This window comes from Catharus ustulatus, chromosome 18, assembly GCF_009819885.2.
Source record: "Catharus ustulatus isolate bCatUst1 chromosome 18, bCatUst1.pri.v2, whole genome shotgun sequence".
NCBI classification, from domain to species: Eukaryota; Metazoa; Chordata; class Aves; order Passeriformes; family Turdidae; genus Catharus; species Catharus ustulatus.
Window position 1 is genome coordinate 6954066 of NC_046238.1, and position 21785 is coordinate 6975850.

Here is a 21785-nt window from a genome sequence, read left to right on the forward strand (position 1 = left end):
TCTTTTCAGCCAACGCGTCTGTCTAAGCCAATGCCCAAGGCAAATAATGCTCTAAACAATAAGGCATTTTGTTTAACTCTGCAATAAATATTAAATTTGCAAAGACAGCTGTTTGGTTGCAGTCTCCTCCTGCAATTTCCAGTCAATGTTTCATTTACACAAATGCATAACTGTACTTAATCCCCCTACCCTCAAGTCTCAGCTCCTTCAGAGAGCAGGCAAGAGTGGAAATTGGGGCTTAGAAGTTTAATCCTTTAAACAAAAATTTAGGCCACTTCCTTGAGAGCTGCCACACGGTGTTTGTTTGAAAAAGTGACATTTGTGAATTTTCACTTTAGTTATTGAAATCTTTTCACAAGATTATCAATCACAGTTTTACTGCAGAGGGATCCCCAGCACAAGAAGGAATTGACAGGAGCAGCTCCTGTAGCACAGGAACAGCCAAAGGTCAGGGCAGCAATCTTTAACCTTTGTTTTCAGGGGAGCCTGACCTTGACTAATTACCAGCAGCAACTGACTGTACCATGAAGTGGTCCCTGATCTTTCAGCAGCTGTATTATTCATACAGAACATTAACATTATTGTTTGCCCTATTGTTTGTTTGTGAAAAGCTAATAAATCAACTTTGGCTGAAAAAAGTACATGCAAATCTGTACTATTATGCTAAAGATGTCACTAAAACAAATCCAAAACCAGGAATCTTAATTGAAAGGGACAGTACCTGAAGGCACATTTACCTTCCTCTAAACTCAGTAAAGTTCTACCATCTGTCTCTGACCACTGGGAACACAATATTCATAGGTTGTAATATTGACTGTCAAAAGACAGATGCATATAAGTTTTATAATATGTAATAACTCTCAAAATGCAGGGTCCTGGAAGCCCACAACTCTTTGCCAGGCAGTTAACCATTCTTGCACTCAAACCAAACTCTGCTATACTTCCCATTCCAAGACCAGAGTCCCCTGAAAAAGATGAACAGACGTGGTTGCTTGCAGATACAGGAGCAGACAGACAGAGCCTCTCCACCATAAGCACTCCCACCATGACCATGACCAGATTTCTGCATGATGGCTCAGAAAACCAGGGATGCTCATCCAGTCACTGCTGAAACTGTGAGGATAAAGATGTTTTGAATCTAACATCATCCTTCTGAAAAAAAAAAAAATATAAAAAAAAAAGAAAAAAGACAGTAATTTGTGTCCCTATATGATTCAACGCAAGACACAAGCCTTGTGTTCAGTGGGGTGAGTACAAATCTTTTACTTGATTTGGATCCTCTGCTGTTTCCTTTAAGAAGCTAACTAGCATATGGCCACCAAAGGCTAAAATAAACACATTCTAATGGAACCACAGACCAATTATGGACTGGATCTACAGCACAAAAACTCAGGTGTCTGACATGCTACTGAAACTACAGATGCTTGAAATGTTAAAGGAGGAAAAGCCTGTGAGCCCCAGTAGAGCTCTTACACCCAGGTGCATCTTGCTTCCCCTTCCCTCCTTCCTCAGGCACAGGGCCCATGCACTGACAAGAGTGCTCTCCCAGTTTGGTTTCCTGGGAGTCTCTACTGGCTCCACATCAAGCCAAATGTTCACTTTGCTATCAACATAGCCAGGGGGCTTAGAGATGCTCGCCAACCCTTGTTCAACCAGTGTTTCTGTTTTACAGCATGTCATGCTTGGTGAGATTGAAAGGAAAAGCCAATAAAAGGAAAAATTAATCTTGTGATTAAACAAAACACTTTGGATTGCTGGCTGCTGACACTGGCACCAAGCCACCTTCTTCGAGGACAGAACAGAACCTGCCTGCTGTCTTCACCAACAAAAGAATTTTTACAAAATAAGGGCTTCTTGCTATGAATGATCAAAATGAGCAGCTTGGCAAATGGACCTGGCCAATCCTCAATTACAGCTTTGTTTGACCCCAACTTAAAGATGATACTGCTCAGTGCCAGAATGACATGATCCTGCTCTTGCAGAATTTCTGCATGCCGTGTAAGTTACATCAACATTTACAAAATAAAGAATTTATAGCAAATTTGTAAGATAATAAGTATTTGGAAATTTGTTTTTAAGGTATTTGCATGTGTCAGTGCAATGTACAGTTTGGAAAACAGAATCCTCAGGGCTTGCTAAGCACCTGCTCCCTCAAAAGCAGGCTTATGTGCCATTGAAAGATTTGTGCTGGCCCTTTGGAAAGGGATTAATTCCTTTTCAACTAAGAATATTTGCATAGAGTACTGTGTTAGTTATGCCAAAGTCCACTTTGATACTTGCAGAAACTGTAGTTTTTGTCATCAGTTGTACAATGTTCATTTTTATTCTGGCAAATGCTAAAGTTCAATTTAAACACTGCTTAGTAGGTCTCTCTTAGGCAAATTCAGATATACAAACAAACTTACTGAAAACACAAGAGCTCATAAGCAGAGTCAAATCAGAACATGCCTCTCTGGCTTCTCACCATTGCTGTGCTACAGAAATGGGACAGAAACTCCAAACTATAAACAGCAGGGGCTGTTGTTTGTAAATGGAACGCCCTCACTTCCACTCCTGCTCTCCCTATTTCCACACATTCTTCAGTTAACCATAAAATCTCATCACTTTATACATTAATATTCTCTTAAAGTTGAAGAGCACAAGCACTGGACAGTCCTTCCTGGTCCAAAAGCTAATCCAAAGCAGGGCAGTGAAGCTGGTGAAGGGTCTAGGGCACAAGTCCTATGAGGAGTGGCTGAGGGAATTTGAGCTGTTCAGCCTGGAGGAAAGGAGGCTGAGGGGAGACCCTCAGGAAGAGGAAATGCCCTCAAGTTACACCAGGGGAGGTTCAGGTTGCATATCAGAAAACATTTCTTCACTGAAGGGGTTGCTGAGCTTTGGAACAGGCTGCCCAGGGCAGTGGCTGAGCCAGTATCCCTGGAGGCATTTAGAAGTGCAGATGTGGCACTTGGGGACATGGTATAGTGGTGACTTGCCAGTGCTGGGTTAACAGTTGAACTCAAGGAGCTGGAAGACCTTTCCCAAATCCTGTGTTTCTACCTACATCAAATCATGTGAACGACCAATACAACATCACTGCCAGAACCATCAACACCACCTTCACACAAAAACATTTTAAATGCTATTAAATCCAATCCCCAAACACTGTAAGACCTCTCATTTTTTATTTCAATATCGTTGCTGATGTTACAGTGTACCCATTAGTCTTGGCAGCACCAAGGCCCTTCAGTGGATCAGTGATGAATGACATTTCTTATAAACCAACTTTCTAAGAACCAGTTCCATCCAGCAGCTGTACACAGCTGTCTCCCAACAAATGTGATGACAAAGTTGCTTCCCAGTAATAAATGGTAAAGATACCACTGCTTCCCCAAATGAATGCTATCCCTATGAAAACCTCTCCATTTGTTTTCTTTATGATCTTCAGCCATGCCTAAGCTCATCACAGGGGACACTGGGAAGTGTTACTGAGAGGCAAGTTTATGAAGACATAAATAATTTGATCAGAAGAAACCTCTGACCAGATCTTAGATGATGAATAGCAAAATATCAATTTCTACAATCAATGTCTCAAACTTGAAATGGCTATGGCAGACAAAAATGTTTCAGAGACATAAATCCTATAATCTGACATGGAGTACAACCTGCCCATTTGTGCACTTCCCCTATTGAAGAAACTGTAAGAAGCATTTCTTCAGCTCACCAGGCAGGAAAAATCATGTGTTGATAGAAAAGTTGTGCTACCTAATGCTATGAATCTGTAAAGGTGATGAATAGCCCAAATGTTGATGCAGCTGGTGAGAAGATGCTGTCAGATCATTAAGCAGAGCCAGGTGATTTGTCAGTGTTCAAAGACACAGAATTTCCTATCTTCCACTTCCTCCCTCAGGCTCCTTGCACATGCATACCTCCTCCAAAGCCATCTTTCATTACAGCCTGAAAACCGTACTTTATCTCTTCTTCACCCAACTCACAAATCTGCCAGGGTTCCAGGAATGATTTTCAGCTCAGTCTCTCTCAGAGAGCCAAACCTTCATTAGCAAGTTCAGGCTAACACACTGCACTGTGATTATCGTGGCCACTATCTAAGGAAATTCTTTGCTGCTGCAGTAGCTGAATGCATGTGGGCTTTTTTCCCCCCTCTCTTTATGGCTACAGACAGTAAGTACTGCTGATGTGTGCTTTTTACAGAGCAGCAGATTGATGTTAAATTAATTCTAAAACCTGTTTTATCGGATTAGTTTGATTAGCTTGGATTTCACATCTGTTCTGTAAGACACACTAAAAATCTTTCTCCAGTTTAAGTTCTGGGAGAAAAAGCAGTGAATTCACAAATGTATCCTAACAGAGACATAAAGCTCCTCCTAAAGAAAAGCCCAGAAGTGAGAGGCACCAAGGCAACAACAAATGGAAGGTGTAAAAGCAGAGACAAGCATGAGGAAAGCTCCTCCAGTAACACTCTACCACGACCAGTGTGCCCATGACTTTGTTAAGCAGCACTGCAAGATCACATTGAATTTTTTACTCATGTAAGTAGTTCTGCTCGGGCTAGAATGACTGAGTAACCTCAGGGATGTTCATGGTTTAGTCCCACAGACACGGGTAAGAAGCACTGGAGCATTCTCCATGCTGCTCACAGGGTGGCTACTCTTCTGACTTATCCATAAAGCTTTAAGTGAAACATCTCACTGGGGACAAGAGGAACAGACACAAATACAGTGTGATAAAAGGGTCTTCAAAAACAATATACAGAACAAGTCTTTTTCATACTTGCAACAAAGATAATTTCTACTGGAAAAATCCACCCCTCCTGCAGGCTAATATTTTACATATAGTGAACACAACCCTGAACATAAGAGATTTCAACTATGACACACAAAAAAACAGACACCTTTACCTTCTCAAAGCAAGCAAACTTTTGACTGGCTAGGGGAGAGTTGGAAACACAAGAACCTCACTTTTGGGTCTCAACTGGCTGCCTTCCTGTAACTCAGCAGCAGCTCTGCACTGCATTCATCTCACTTTGCAAATGCTCCACAACATGGACTGGCTGAGCTTCAGGACAGTCAGAAAAAACTCAAGTGGAAACTGCTTGTGTTTGCTCAACACTTCATTTTCAGGCCACTTGTCATCCTGGTATTAACAATGCCATGGCAATTCTACTGTGGAACAAATTCTTTATAAATATGGTTTTCCAAAACTGAAATGCTTAGGTAATAAAAACAGCAGAGAGACACAAACCCACAAGTAGGATAATGTTTAAGACTGGTTGCAAAATGTGACTTTACTGACGACTCTTCTTAACATCTTTAAAAATTTGATATATAAGAAATATGCATTTAAACAATACAGAGAGTGACAAAAATAGCATTAGAAGACTCAAATGAATGCAAGTTGCAGAAATGTAAATAGATTATTTTATTATTGCACTACATTTTCAGGATGCATAAATAAGTGTACATATATTGGTGGCTGTACTAAGCCACTGTGACAACTATGACTTTATTGTGGCAACAAAATGCCAAGAAATCCCTGGAGATTCAGCAATATTTTCTGACACCACAATCCTGCAGCTATCTCCACAAGCAATTAAATGAAAATGCTGCACTGCCTCCTGCTACATTCCAGAGAGCTGTATCAGGCAATTCAGCCTGCCTAAGAAACACTGACAATGTACAGCCAGTGACTGACAGCTGCCAATCAGCTCTAACCCACCACAACCTCCTGAAATGGTTCAGATAGGCTGGCAAGAGAAATACCACACTGCAATACCCCACAGATGTCAAAAATACCTTCCAAACAGATTAGTCTTCCTTAAAAAGAAACCTACATTCTTCAAGGGGTATAAAATACAGTTGTGGTAGATGCTAGGTTGCTTTGCACTTTCTGTGCCATCCCTCCCTGCCACTGCCACCACAGAGAGAGAAACTGGGCCATGCTGTGGGGAGTGTGGCAGCAGCCACCAAGAATATCCAAAGGGGGGATGCTCAGCTGAGTTCAGTCAGGCACCCAGTCTGGTGCTATCAACTTCTTGCTCAGCTGGAGGAAGGAAACTTGCAACTGGCTGAGATGCACCAGTTCTGGGGAAAAAAACCCTTTGAGGAGGGAAGAGAAAGGACATAGATGTTTCCCTGGGAATAAGGAAAAAAAACCCAGTTAGAACTGCCTTGGATTAAGTGGGTACAGGAACAGTAAGTGAAAACAGAGGGAGAGATGTAGAGGAGAGAACACTGAGGCCAAAGTACAGAAGACAGAATGGAAAGAAGGGTAAAGGAGGCAGCAGAAAGTGCTGCAAGAAAACAATAAGCCTGTTTTCCACAGGAGTGACATACTGGAGCCAGTGTGGGTAATTTTTGTTCCAGCAGCAGCTTTGGGAAGACAATCCTTCCACCTTTCATTCCCTCCAGTGTGATGCTGCTCATTCAGGCACAGTAAAAATCTCTGCCTCAGAAGGACTACTGGCAACCAGCTAAACTTGTCCTCAGAATAAAGCAGGGAGCTGAACATGGAAAGGCTCAGCATCACACAAGACAGGTCACTGAATGCTGCTAAGAAATCTTGCACATCCTCAAGCTCAAATACAAAAGACAATGACCAGTTGTAAATTTTGGGTTCTCCTTTCTGGGGGGCAATTTCTTGCCTAGTTTTGGCTCTGTGTCCATTGTGAGCTGGGTTAAGCTTACATAGACAACAGCTCTGCTCTGTCATCCCAGAGCTGGAGTTCAGAGAGGTGCAGCCTGTATGTGTGACTGCCTCTTCCTCGGGTAGTTCAGGCAATTCCTGTGGGTACCAAAGAACATGTGCTATGCAGGAATCTGACACACAGGAATTGATTTTAACACATTATTTAGGATTATGTCTGTTTTCATCATGCTTTTCTAGTTCAAGAAAAATTACTTGCTGGAATTATTGAAGGACCTGGTATCAAATAAAGCAGAGCCTAAATTCCTGCCTGGAGGGTCCATGCTGCAGCATTTGTAGACTCAATCAAAAGGCAAAGTTTGCTGATAGACAGCCAGACTTTTAAACTTCATTTGCTCAGGCTGTACCAGAAGCATCCAGCACTAATACAATTCTAGCAAACATAGCAATCATTTGTTCTGCTTGACAAAGGTCACCAGACATCAGCTTGAATCTCCCACTGAAGTCCCTTTACCAAATTCTGCTTTCAGTGGCAGAAGCAAAGCTGGTTCACAATGAGCTGGGCCCCATTTTTTATAATAAGCACTCAGAAACATTATGCCTTTTTTATACTCTGCAATTTTAAATTTACAGGGTATAATCCTGAAAACTAGGATTAAGTTTAATATGCTTTGAATTCACATGATCTCATTACAGGATGAGATGATTCTAGACAGACTTTGCACAACTGCATGGTGAATGTATTCAGGGGCCCAGCATGTGACAATTACGCACAGAACTCAGCAATTCTGCCTGGAAAGGAGGGTTTGTATAATTTTACTCAAAGAACCTTTTGATTTCAGTCTTAGCTTTTGGCTAACTGGCAAATTCTGAACACTAAAGTAGCCTGCCATTTAGCAGCAACTCCCCTTAAAGCTCTTAGATTTTATTCTAGGGCACAAAAAAAGTACACCATTTTAAAAAACTTTAAGCTGGTCCCTTTCACTATAGCAAGGTATCAACTTGCTCTTACCTTGCAGTAGGATTTGCAAGGTAACAGTAGGTTGATACCTTGTCTAATTCAAAAGTGCAGAGTTATGTTGCTCGTGTGTCTAATTTATACATGGACATTTCCAACTTTCAAAGGGGAAAATGTGATTAAAGCACATGATTGTCTGCCAAATTCCTCAAACAATCACAGATGGTTCATATATGTCTGACTTAAGAGAGTTGACTGCTGAAACCTAGACTTATCCAAACCACTACAAATTCCTCTACAAGCCATTTGTCTAGAGGCAAAGGACAAGATCTAGATTTATGGATCATGACACAAACTTATAAATCTTTACTCTTAGTTTACGATTTAAAAAACATTTAAATATGGAGTTTGTCAGTCGAAGTAGCTTTTGGTCCTTTCATCCTGAGTTGCAGTTTAATGGAGCAGAAGCAGCACTTGTGTTTCCCTGCCTTAATGTGCATTTACTGGTTTTGTACAGTGCCAGTGTCTGCAGCACAAACACAAGCAACCAAACCTGCAGAATTCTGGGAATGCAGCTGCCACCTCCACTGTGGGGAACAGCAAAGATGAGGAACCTTTTCCCCCCAGCCTCACCAGTGGGAGGAAGAGCCTGCAGGGTTCCCTGCAGAAAGCACTGCTGCTCCCACAGCAGTTGTTGCTTCTCCATCCTCCTCTGGAGGTTTGCCTGGCACAGAAGGAGCAGACAGGCTCCTGGAAATCCACCTGCCCAACACACAGTCTGGGGTGTGTGCCAGTGTCACTCACCTGAGGATGGGGTTTGGTTTTCCAAACAGCTTGTCCTGATAACTGTGGAGCAACCCCACAACTGCCTAATGTTCAGTTTCTATTCTAGATCAAGTTGCCCTCAAATCACTGTTGCTTGACAATTTTAAAAAAAGAACCTGTTTCAGTTACATCTAATTTACCAAACTTCAACAATTTTGGGTGACTGAACATAAAATTTTCAATCTGCGACAAATTACTTTCACAGTTAATTTTTTTAGGAAGCGAAAGAAAATAACACTTTTTACCCAGTTAAAATCCAGTAACTTTATCTTTACAATACTAATGGTGATGATGTGTGGGGCCTAAAATTTGGCAGGGTGTTGCCACTGATTTCTTCAAACTGAAACTTTTAATCATATATTATCCCAATTTTTAAAATAGCTTTAGCTGATTCAAAACACCATTTTTTCAGTGAATGAGCTATTCAAAAATCCTAATCAGGGACCCATTTTACTAGAAACTGTATAAACACAGCTGCTAGAAAGGCTCTGGTACAGATTGCAACATAATGGTTTGAATTCTGTTTGGAGAAGAACCTCACAGTGGCAACTTAAACATGTCAAACACACTTCTGTGGCCCCAAAAAGTAATGGGATATGATTTGATTAAAAATAAACCATAACAAGTGAAATGTAATACTGAAATACAAAGAGCAGGAGGTGGAGCCAGAACATGATGTAAGTTTATGAGAATTTGCTCTTGAAGAGCAACACCCACGAGTAAAAGAGAAGAGGAACTGAAGAGGAAAGACAGCTCTGAGGAAAGAGAAGTGAAAAAAACCTGAAGCAAAACCAGAGCCAAGAAGGCCACCTGAGAGAGCATTACCAGCCCTGGCCATTGAAGCATTTGAGGAACCACTAATCCTGAAGGGAAGATTCCAGGATACAGCACTAACATGTGGAAGACTCTTCAAATTGTATGCTGCTTCAGTCAGGTCATTTTCTTTCAGAAGAATTCACTGCTTTCAGAGTTCAGGAGAAATCCATTGTGGAGCCAAAACCAGATGGGAAGATGTTTAACAACATGCAGAGTATTCAGTGCCAGGAGAAAAGTCCAAACACAGATATTTGGAGACAAGGCTCATGAGGCTGCAGGTGGAGAACAGTGAGAGGGCTGCTCCAGGTAGCTGCTTCCACAGACTCTTCTGGATGCTGCAGAAAAAGATCAAATACAGGATATACACACTTTGCAGTGGTTTTAGTGAGTGGGATGGGGAATGGGAAGGTTGTTTGGTTTATTTGCTCAATGCTGAAATAGCTCTCAGTTGCAGCTACAGAGAGCTATAATCCCTGCAATCATTTTATTGTGTCACAGAAATATATATCTGAGGTAGTCTGGCTGGCATTTATTCAGTACATGTAACAGCAGCAAGGAGTTTTCAAAAAGGGGTTTGTGGTTGGATTGATGGACATGTAATCACTTTGGAAGGCAAGATGAATCACTCAAACTAGTGGGGTGAAGCAAAAATACACACTGAATTCCCCCAAGCCAAGGAAACAAAAGAATAAATTATCACATTCTACATGAACTGGGCAAAAAGGACCAGAAAATTTTCCAAGACAACTGACTTCAAAGAGTATTTGAATTTCATATTCAAAGGATTTCTAGGAAGAATTTTTTTTTCATGGATGTGAAATTTGTAATAACTCACTACACAGCTTACCTTTTTGCTGGTACTTGAATTCTCATTCCTAGGAAAAAGGAGGAACATATCAGTGTTGCATCATCAGGCTGAAGCTGGGGGTGTTCTTAAGAAACTTAAAAATATATATACTTACCAAACTGTGTGCCTTTCAGGTGAGGAAGTTCCTTGTAATTTGGGTTCTTTCGATCATCTTCAATTAAAAAAAAAAGGGAAAAAAAAAGGGGAAAAAAAAGGGAGAAAAGGGGGCTGCATTCTCAGATTGCAAATGCTGGAGTTACCCCACTTGAACATTCAGTGTTGGCTGCTGCAGATGAAACTGGCTATGGCAAAGTAAATCATGTTACGTAGCACATGACTTAAATCTCTGCTCAGGCCCACCTGTACTATACAAAGAGAGGGCTGCATTCAATTTAATAGCCAGGTTGGGTTGCCTGAGCTTTTCCTTGGGTATTTCTGCTTGTTCCTTAAACTTATCAGCACTTTTGACTGGGCAATTTTGTACAGTTCTTTCCAAAAATCCCATTTTAGACTATGAATTTTCGCCCCAGATTCTTCTACTTCACTGAAGTCCAAGTCTTCTTTTGGATTTTTCCTGCTGGCAAAACAACAGATCATTGCTGTCCTTTGGACTGTTTTTGCTTGCTTGTTTATAGGAAGAGGTCTGGACTTCCTAACAGGCTGCACCTGTGAGAGATTTGACCAAGCAGCAAAATTGCTCCCAGGAAAACAGTTCTTAACCACACTACTTAATAATGATCTTTGGGATGCACTGCCTGAACTGTGGATTTTAGCACGTTGACTCACAAAATGTTTCCATGAAATGGAGCTTTCGATTTTTTATGAGGATACTTCTTGCTGGGAATGATCCTGATGCTCATTTGCTTTATGCAGAGATTGCTGATTTGGGGAGGGAGATGAGGATAGCCAAGGAGAGCTCCAAAGGTCAAATGAAGGACAGGAGACAGGCCACTTGGTCTGTCTTGGTCCAGATGCCTGGATTTTGCTGCAGTATTCGATTTGTACATCAGGCACTGCATTAAGAAATCCGACACAAAAGCCACAAACTGTGTATCGTGTTTAATTCTGGCAACCTAAGTGAGCCACAAAGTCCAAGCCCAGTAGGAGGGAACCTCTACAATATGTTTGACATATGTTTGTTCTTATACAGCCCCTCCCTGTCATGTCACCCATGGACTCCAGTACTGGAGTGCAAGGCTCACTGTTTGAGTTCAGTTTTGGAAGGTATTTACAATTCTGACAGAGGATCTTATTTCTACCACAACAGTTACTCAGATTCTCTGACAGGACACAGGACAAGATAATTTCAGGCATAAACTGACTACAGGAGAGTTCAATGTGTTTATTTTGCAGCTTTATGAAGAAAATACTGATGGATTTTCAATGCCTATCACATCTCTTCCACAGCCATGTGGCTGCCATTACTTTGGATCTTTAAGCAAAGAAAACTCAACTCCACTAATAGATATGATCCAAGAAATTATTTTTGGTGACCTCACAGGACTGCTTGCATGTCAACTAAATCTCTGTAATTACTGAAAATTCTTATCTGGGGTTGAACATAATTAAGATTTCTGTTGATTATCCAAAGCCTTGGAGACCTCTTAACTTTACAGTGTTCTTATTCCAACTGACATAAGTCAGTTTTCTTGAGCGTGTAAGGAAATCCTTCTAGGATGGGTGTTGAGTTGGTCACAAGAGTTTGATTCACAGCTGTGGAAGGTGGGGACTTCTGCCTTCCCCAGCGCAGTAAAATACAGTCTAAGTTCAAGTTTCTATACTTGCTGTGACAATTTGTCCTTTCTGTCCATTTTTTCTTGCTAGCAGAGTCTTTGCATGCCTTCTCAATCTCTGCTGAGATTAAGTTGCTATACTTTAACAGATAATACAAGCAATACTCAAGCCAGTAACTTAGATATGATGGGACTGCTTTGCTAACAGGATTTTTCAGGAGGATAATGGAGATATTTGTTCCAGTCTCTAACTCCAAAAGTTAAAACCCACAAGCAAAAACTTTCTCTTAACTTCTCTCTCAGTCAACAACAGCACACCCAAAAGTATTAGGGGTGCACAGTATGATACAAATGGAGAAGATAAAAAGCTGTGTGACCACAGTCAAGTGCCTTTCCATTTTCATAAAATGGGCAGAACCTTGTCTGACTGACTCTTTAAAGAACCAACCTAAGGAACTAGCTAATTAAGTTATACTACCTTCTGAAGTACAAGAATGAAGTTACAGTGGGACATAAACTGTGTCAAGTTTTGAGTTTTCCTTATTTAAATTTTCTTGCCAAATATAATTAAAACATTGTTTAGGTTGCACTTATTTTCATAGTAGCAGAATACAAATACAAATGTGAATTACCTCACAGTTCTCAGTGTTCTCTTAAGATGGAGCTTAAAACCTTATTTCTAATGTAAACCTTTGATTATCTTAGGTTTTGATTATTAACAGAAAAGTTATTTTTGGAGAAGTAAATGTTTATTTCCAAATTAAAAAAGACAAAAATCCATTGCTACTAAACAAAATTGCTTTTCTCAGTAATCAAATTCTCCCCATCAAAACTAGACTGCCTCTCAAATGAATGAGGTCTTACATCAAGACTCCAGCAATAACCAGAGATAACCTGACCATTCGCACAGCACAGAAAGGGTCAAGCTTCAAGACTTACTTACCACCCCATTTCACAAACAGAGAAGGGATGCACTGAGGATTTAAAAATACTTATCAAGTATGAAGGTAATAGGAATAAATCTTAAAATGTTGTGTGACAGCTCCCACAGCTGGGATTTAGCTTTCATGTTGAAAGACCTTGGTTCAAACCCACAAACTCTTTTGGGGTCACTGCGTTAAGTGCTTTAAGTTTCCAAAGATAAGTAAAAGATCAGGTTCGTGGTCTGTTCTCCTTAATAAATAACAGTAATAATATGAATCATTCTCCCTTTTCTGAGTCAAAGCTTCCCAGAATCATTCCAAACTTCCCCCCTCCAGCCTTATTTTCTAACAGAAATCCCTAGTAAAGTAAAATGAAGAAATTCAGTGCTTGTCTGCAAGAAGTATTCCCTCCCACAGAGTAAGCATTTTTCCACCCTTGGAAAAACACTGCTTCCAAAATGGGGCACTGCATTACATCAATACCCCTGTACATGAACAGGCAGAGCCATGAATTCCCCTTGTTTCTAGAGGGCAGGTCAGCCCCCAGGGTGATAAAAAGCCTGACCCAGCAGGTGTGTATTCCCAGCTCAGGATCACCCCAGGTATCTGGTGACAGAAGTGCTGGAGCTGTGCTGCTCTCTGCCAGGGAATTGTGCAGGCCAAGTCTGCTCCACACAGGCACACACAGTCAGTCTCCTGGGAAACCTCTTCCTGCTTCAGTTCTGGCAGCATCTGAAACTCTTAACGGAGTATTCGACTCAGCCTTAACATAATCAGATCAACCAGATGAAGATGCAGAAAATGGTTACCAAAAACTATTAATTTCACTGTTTTCTCTGGCAGAAACAAAAAAAAGTTCTGGTAAGGCTGAAGATGTCAGGGAAAAACATCCCCAAAGGATGAGAGAGAAATTGGAGTCACAAAGGCAAACACATGGTAGAGAATCAGAAAATCCTCCACTGGGTTCCAGCTCCTAAATTAACAATATTCTGACGCACGCTGGGGAAAGACAGCAGTGAGACAATCTGCTTGTTCCCTTTATGAGATGAAAACAATCTTTTCTCCTTGCTCAACCTTTCACAATAATCCCACAAGGAATTGCTCCAGCCAGGCACACACAGAGCCAGAACACTCACCCAGCCAGGCTGCACGGGGCAGGTTTTCCCCAACCACCAATCTCCTGTGTCCAAAGGGTCTGTCCACACCTCCCAGCTCACCCAGGGACTGGAGTGCTTGTGGAGCCACAACTGTCACACCTGCAAACCCACCTGCAGGATTCCATGGCTTGTGGGAAGGGGAGGAAGGTTATCTTATGATGGTAGAAAGAAATGCAAACTTTAATTGCTATATAGGCAGTGTTTAGCACATGTGAGCAGGGATGATAAGGAAAATACCTATAGCAGTTCAAATCAGGTTTTAAAGAGAAAGGGCTTAATCCATTTCTAATTAAGTCCCACCAAGTAGTGAATTGACACTCTATGTATGCAAAAACAGCTGAGAAGATAAGCTGGGTAACTCCTCTCAGCACAAGTTAGATCACTTCTGCAATCTATAACTCATCTACGGACAGCACTCACCGTGCCAAAACTCCACGTGGCCACTTTGAACTGGAAAAGGAGCCAAAAGCCGAGGACAGGCGTCCAAAGGGAACACAAAAGCAGATTCCAGCAGCTTTGCTTACGGGCTCTGTTCACGCTGCTTAACCCCACACAATGCAGCCTGGCAGCCCTTGCCTGACCAAATTAGCAGCATGTCCCTAATGAGCCTGACAGCTCAGGATGCTGCCATTAACGGAGCAGTCGGTGAGACTGCCCTGCTGCCTGCCCAGGTGCCAGACCTGCCCCTCTCACACACGGACGGGCACCTGGTGGCCTGTTACAGGGGGTTGTGATTTTGGATTTTTTACAATGCTATTTTCAGTTTACAGATAACTACAGCCTTAAGCCAAAGGGCAGAGAAAGAACCCAAATCCTCCTAGATCTGCTGAAATTACTTCTGCCCATAGAACTGTGCTCAACAAAATGATACAGAAAGGGAATATCCCTGCATTGATCTCCACTCAGATACTGCTCAGCCAGCAGCTGTCCAGGACTTTGGCAGTCAAACACCATCACGTCCTTCCTCAGGGAAGCAGCCTGGTTGCTTGGTCTGATGCTTTTTTGTAAGGACTTCCATCCCTCCATCCTGCCCCAATGTCAGACACTAAAAATAAGAGTCTTCTTACAAGCATTCCCAACCAAAAAGGAACTGATTGGTAGATTTGAGCCTTCCTGATCTCGAATTTTTTGATGGACATATGATTCAAGATGGGCTAGCATCACACTACTGAACTTCAAATCTGAGCTGTGAAGAGGCTTGGATAGAGTTGTTCAATATTTAATTACAAAGTTTAGTCTCCTGAAATATTATATTAAATAGATTCAGAATTCTGTGGTCCACTTCTCTTCACTTCTTTCCTCACTAGTGTGTATTCAAGGGCTCTCACAAGCAAAATTTGCATAGAAACAGAACAATCTGCCTAAAGGACACTTCAAGATCAACTCTTACAAACCTCCCTAAATGTTTACAGTGCAACTGTGGCATGGGAAGCTTTCTTCTCTAAATTAGAATTCAGCTGGGTTGATCTCTGAAGCAGTTCAGACAGATAGTGTAACCCCGAGGTTCTTCCTAGGCTTCATCCTACAGCTGGCTCTTTCACTGAAGGATGGAGTGTTATGATACTGCACTGCTAATTCAAAAGCAGGATACAGGGCATAAGATACACACTCAAAGTGCCTGCAAGAATCAAACATAAAAGATACAGAGCACAGTGCTGCTTTCAGAGATATGAAAGATGATGATATTTGTTCTATGTTAGATTAAAATCTCCCAATATCAGGTCAGCAGCTTCAAGACTTGTGAATGCTGTAATGACACTTTACTCACACTCTGCACTTGGGTAGGTAATTGCCATAGTAAGGAGACCTCAACTATCCAGCTGCAGCCTCTGTGCAGCCTCTTTAACCAGGATTAGTTAAGCTGCTCTCCAGCCTCTGGTTCTTTCCTCATTATTCAAGCACAGACAGGAGGAAAATGCAAAATTTCAAGCAGGATGGAAGCTGAAACAGCTCACTGAAATCCACAGTGACTCCTGGGCATCAGAACAGGACCTGCACATCTGTGTGAAACATGGGCTCCAGTATAACAAAGCCAAAGCTTCCAGCTCTAAAAGCCTCATTTTCCAAGAAACAAAGCTCACTGATAACAATTGCTTCTCCAGACCACAAATGTCTTTCATTCTCAAACCCTTGTTTCATCTCACTAACAAAGCAAACAGTACTTAAGCAGCCTGGGGATTCATGCACAGAGAGTTAGGCAGTCTCATGGAGCTATTTTACATTTTAAAAAGCACTTATATTTTTACATGTCTAAATGTTATGACTTACATTAGAAAAATAAAGTCAATCAACATTTCTATCTGTTAATACTACCAACATTTTTAAAAATTTTACATAGGATATTTTTTTCTTAAATTCCTTTGAGCAACAAGTTTCAAAACTAATCTGCAGTGGAATTCTGGGGTGGATAAAATTCTGAACAGAAGACATTTTTCACCTATATGTGAGCTTTCTAAAAAGGAAGTGTTACTGAAGAATCTTATCTCTTATAAACTGATCTGCAACTAAAGCAGGACAATTACAAAAACTCCTCAAACACCAACAAAAAAGCCCTCTGAACCACTTCTGTGACCCTCTTGCACTGCTGGCTCTCCAGAGGGAGGACTGCAAACTAAACAAATCCATGAAGACAGCAGCACACATTGGTTTCAACTTGTTTGGAAGTCTCACCTGCTTTTCTACCAAACAAAAACCACCCTTTTTTGCTTAAGCCAACTGAACTATAGTTTGCTTTCACACAAGCTCAGATACCTTACAGTAATTACAATAATAATTGGAGTCTTGATTTTAGAAGTTAATTTCTCACCCATAGTGCCTGGGGGAGGAAAGAAGGACAAAATAAACCTCCAAAGCACATATAATAATATTAGTAACAAAGATATCTGGGTTCAGATTTCTCTGAGATTGTCAAAAGTGTATGTGAGGCACTAATCTAACCTTACTCTTGCTGGTTTAATGCCATTTCTCAGTCTTGTTTTCTTCATCTTGCAGAGCAAGATGATATGGGAAGAGATGCAGATTTTTGTCTCAAATCTGCCACTGTGGACTTTAGACCAGAAAGAATTTCTAGAGGGGAGACAGAGAGAGAAGATACATCCCACATGACACAACCCAACACCATACAAAATGAAACCTTACTTAAGACAGAAAAATGCAGATAGGAAGATGACTTGTTCAACTCATCTGGTTTCAGAGCAAAGCTTGCTTTAATTCCTGCCCATTTTACTAATTATTCCAAAATGTATGTCTGTGTGCAGTGTTGCTAATCAGAGCGTGCAGAAACAATACCCCCTCTGCACCTAGAGCCAAATTTAGAGGTCTGCTGGCCAGTTCATAAAGTTTAGGGTTTCTATGAATAAGCTTAATTAAACCTTGGAGAATATCCAGGCCTCAGGACATAATTCTCACACAGAGCCTCTGAAGCAAGATTTCAGCATCATTCCTCCAGAAGACAAATGGATGTGAGTGATATGGCATCATATTTTTTTCCCCTTTAACCTGAGACAGCTTAAAATGGAACATTGTTATTGAGCAGGAACCAGCTCTTCCTTTATCTATTTTGTGTACTGTGTCCTGGAATTTATCCAGATCCATCATAAGAAAGTATCCAGAAATAAAATTAAGAAAAGAGTGCATGAGCAGCCCCAAGCTACAACGAATAGCACCTTGCCCTTTTTAAAAAAAAAATTCACCCCATCTACCAGCAAACTGCTGGAAAAACTTTCTTCCCAAGCCCTCTCTTCTCCCTACCGCATCACACGTTCCCATTCAAGGCCAGTGACTCAACACCTCAACAGGGAAAACAGTCCAGGCTGAAATTTATACCCAACAGGATGGGAGAATGTTAAGCTCATTTCAAGGAGGAAGGAAGGAAAAGCCATTAGCAGTCAGAAAGGAAGCACATTTCAATAAGGCTCTTTTGTCTTTAGAAAAGGGAAAGCAAACTGAGAAAAGGTCTCCCCAACTACACAGTTGTGCTTATATAGGCTTCTTGCTTGGAAAAATCTTTGATTTTGTCAAAAATCACACAAAAGAAGAAAAACCCTAAACTGCTTAAGAAAATAAACCTTCTAAATAACAATAACCCAGATCTGTTCTGGAAGAGATCTAAATATTTGCATCTTCCAAGTAAATAGCAGGAGTCAAGGTTGAAGGGGCCAGATAAAGAACATGCACTGAGTCATTTTTCACAGGAGCAATGACTGACTGTCAGGCTGGCTCTGGGTGAGTGGCTGGGCACACACCAGGGACATGGTGCTGGACCTTTCCTTCTCTGTCTCACAAAGAGCAGAAGAAACAACACCCCAGCATACCCAAGAGGTTTCCCTGGCTGCCTCTGTGAGCCCACCAAGGTACAAGAACTCTTTATCACACAACTGTCCACTCTGAAATGGAGAATTCAGCAGGGACACAGGGCAATGAGGTGCTGCTGCAAAGGAGGTAAGGCTGAGCTCCCCAGGACAGGACCTGCAGCAGACTCCAGAGATGTAAGACTTAGAAACATAAATAAAGTATTTGATGCACTTTTCTTCTACTACAGTGAGCAAATCCTGGAAACAGGCAAGCATACAGTGCTGGGAAAAATGCCAGGCAGGTTCCTTCTAAAATGGCATCTCCCTGAGCTGCAGGGGTTATGGGACCATCCATCCAGTGGCACAAAGCTGAGGCCCTGTGCAGAACAGCAGCACTGTCCTGGTGTCCCTGCTTGCAGCACAGGCCTGGGTAGTTTTTCCACAGAACTTGCAGCTCCTCCTGCAGCTGTGCCCACCCATCTGTTTCCTGCCTTTGATGAAAACTCTGTGGCTTGGCTAGACTGGATTTGAGCTTTAACAAGGATTGTTTTACTTTCCTCCAACCCTCTCCAGTGGAAATCAGACACATAAGCACAGTTATCTCTCAAGATCACAGAAGATAAAGTATTGTGGGTCATCATATTAGCTCCATTCCATCTGACAACTCCTAGAATAGGAACATTATGTACCTGTCACTGCTTGTCCCCGTTGAACAAAGGCACAGTACTTTATGCTTTCATTGACACGTTTAGGCCAAGAAGAAGAAGTTCAAAGCACCCCTGACCCAGGGCAGTCCCAAATCACCCAATGGTGGCACCAGCTCCAGCCCAGAGCACCTTTGCACGCACTGCAGACACAGCTTGGCCATGGTTCGTGCCACCACACATAATGTGCTCTTCAGAAAAGGGCCAAACAATAGAAGATTTGTGAGATAATGTACTGGAGCAAAGCTGAGTACTTAACATTTTGAAAAATACAAGGCTCTGATGGGGCTGAGCAGAGGCACACACTGAACAAAACCTTTCAGAGGCAGACTGGAGCTGCCCACATGTAACCAGCCACCGGCCTCCGACAGGCGCGAACTGAGGCTCGATTGTGTAACGCAGATCAGAGGCTTTCACCAGAAGTCTGGCTAACTGAAAAGCTCTCTTAAGTTTACAACAGTGGGGCTGTTAGCAGAAAGCACAGTTCATATGACCCTCACAGCCTTCCCAGGAAGAAAAGCAACAACCTAGAAATGCAACAGAGAGATCTGTTATAGTTACAGTAAAACAGATCCTAATAACATCTGCTGCCCTTTGCTTCATTTGAGGAGGTTTTTCCTCTCTGCATTTCAACTCTCTGCTTTAGCTGAATAGTTTTTGACTACAGAAGGTGTTCTTAACTTATTTAGCTTTATTATAACAAATTATTTAGACTGAGAACCCATTATTCTTCAGCTATGCCCAAAAGATAATATTGCTTGAATCAGGAAAGCAAATTCCCTTCCCAGGCCTGCTCTGAGTACCTGTGGTGTGGGTCTGCTGCCCAGGACCTGCTGGTGACAAAGCAGCCACATGGTCATCTGAGCAGACTGTCCCTCCCAGCCTGGGGACCAGCACAGCTTCTCCATGGGGACAGCTGGGGCTGCATCTCCTGACTCCTCCACACAAGGAGCCAAAAGCTGGCAGACCAGCCCTGGCACAAGCAGTGCTGCTGGGACACTCTCTGCAACACACTCTGTGACCCTTGCCTGACTCTGTGCAGAGAAGGCACCACTGCTGATTGAAGAGCACTCTGGACTGCAGTTGTGGGAATCAGGGACAGTATTTTGGCCAAGCATCTCATCTGACTTGTTCCAACACTCCTTTTCAGGCAACTGCTACTGCCTACAATCACAGGATATAGGGCTAGGTGGACCCAGCACAGCTGAACTCATATTTGCAAAAGAGCCCTGTAAGAGGAAATCCACATCAACACAGATTAAGCTTTTTAGGTGTCATACTGGGAATAATTTGGCCTGCAGAACTTTGGCAACAAGGGTAGAGTCGCATGCTGTGACTTCCAGATCTGCGTGCCTGACAGCTGGACAGCAATTCTCATCAAGAGCCTCTCTGGTCATTCACTGTGAAACATTTTGTTCAAGAGGAAAAACTACTTTCAATTTAAAGCAGGGGTTTTTAATTCAAAATTATTTTTAAATCTATTGCCTTTTGGCCTGAAGCCAGCAGACAAAATTCCATTTATATTTATAGATCAGATTACCTCTTCATCATTCACGTATCCATCTGTTTAAAAGGTGCACTTTTCATTTATACCTTCTGATGGAAAAAAACCCAAACAAACCCCAAGCCTTTTAATTTCTTCAAAGCCTTTCAATGACTCTAAGTGAAATTAACAGCAGCCACTTGTGCATAACTTAATTTCATTGTTATTTGTCATATAAGCCTCCATTCTGTAACTACAATAACTTAGATGACTGTAAGGAGTAAGGAATTGGACAGAAACCTGTAGAAATACGAACAAGCCTGTAGAAAGATGAATAAAGCTGGGGTGGGTTTGGGCCATCTGATTCTGAATGGATGGGGAATGCAGCTCCTGCCAACACCCTGCTTGCTTCCCACGCTGCCACAGCTCCCCTTCTGCCACGGCTTAACACCACACCACAGGCTGTAAAACCCAAACCAGGAAAAAAGGAACAGGCCAACACACTCCTGTACAGCTAACAATCACTGCCTTGGATGGATGCTACAATCAGGGAGTTTTAAGATTTGGGTTTGTTTTTTAGGGTTTGTTTGGGGTTTTTTTGGTGGTTTTTTTAAATAAAAGCTCATCATCTGCCTCAGAGACAGATATGTAATGCAAGTTCATGTCACAGATAAGAAAAAATGTTTGGATAGTTCTCTCTTCACATATATTCACAAACAAGAACAGTATATCAGTATTTCTTCACACAATCCTTCCCCTTTGCAGTTATCTCAAAGCAGTACAGCCTGCAGAAATTCAATCTTTAGTATCTGCTGCTACAGTAAGAAAGAGGGAACTATGTCTAAAATGGAAATGTCGATTACCAAAGCCATTCATGCTTTGGCCCAGATTTTGGCACTACATGTTAAATGCTGGCCCAAATGTTCCCCTGCTGCCCCTGTTTCAGCCCTGGCACAGCCCTATGGGGCAGAACAGACCCGAATTCCCAGGAGCCAGTTCCCCACCACAGCTCTTCCACAGCTACTGTCATTCCCCCTTACCCATGCAGATTAAAGAGAATAACACTGATACAAAGGAAAACATTTACTTAATGCTGTAATCTCAACGACGATTGTTCTGGAAGGAGCAGTGATAACAATGCCTCGATCACTGCGAGCAAATGGCTGTTTTGCAGAGCCCTTGGAAGCCACACCTGCAGCTCTGGGCACACCTGCCAGCAGCTGCAGATGCTTAGTCACCTCCTCAGCACAGCCAACAGCTCAGCAGCCTCGTCTGTGCCTGCCTCCCATTTCATTTGCAAAGTTACAGATGTGCCTACTCAAAAGCACCCTTTACAGGCAGCTCCTCACAGCATTACAGCCCCTTTACACCTTCTGAATAGTTCTAGCTGCCTGTACAGCAGGGA

At 42.0% G+C, this 21785-nt stretch overlaps 1 protein-coding gene across 4 annotated transcripts in view; it reads right to left on the reverse strand.

Moving 5' to 3' along the window:
* The window catches only part of ZDHHC8 (zinc finger DHHC-type palmitoyltransferase 8), a 109631-nt gene that overhangs the window by 41747 nt on the left and 46099 nt on the right, over positions 1–21785 (reverse strand). The window contains exons 1-2 of one of the 4 annotated variants that reach the window (XM_033075799.2): positions 10089–10116; positions 9321–9576 (exon numbers count right to left, since the gene is read on the reverse strand). The exons of the other annotated variants lie outside the window; for them this stretch is intronic. Of the exons in view, the coding sequence (XP_032931690.1) occupies positions 9321–9322 (2 nt within the window). The 5' untranslated portion in view covers positions 9323–9576; positions 10089–10116. Of the gene's footprint in view, positions 1–9320; positions 9577–10088; positions 10117–21785 lie in introns of those variants that run through there. 4 annotated transcript variants of the gene reach the window in all.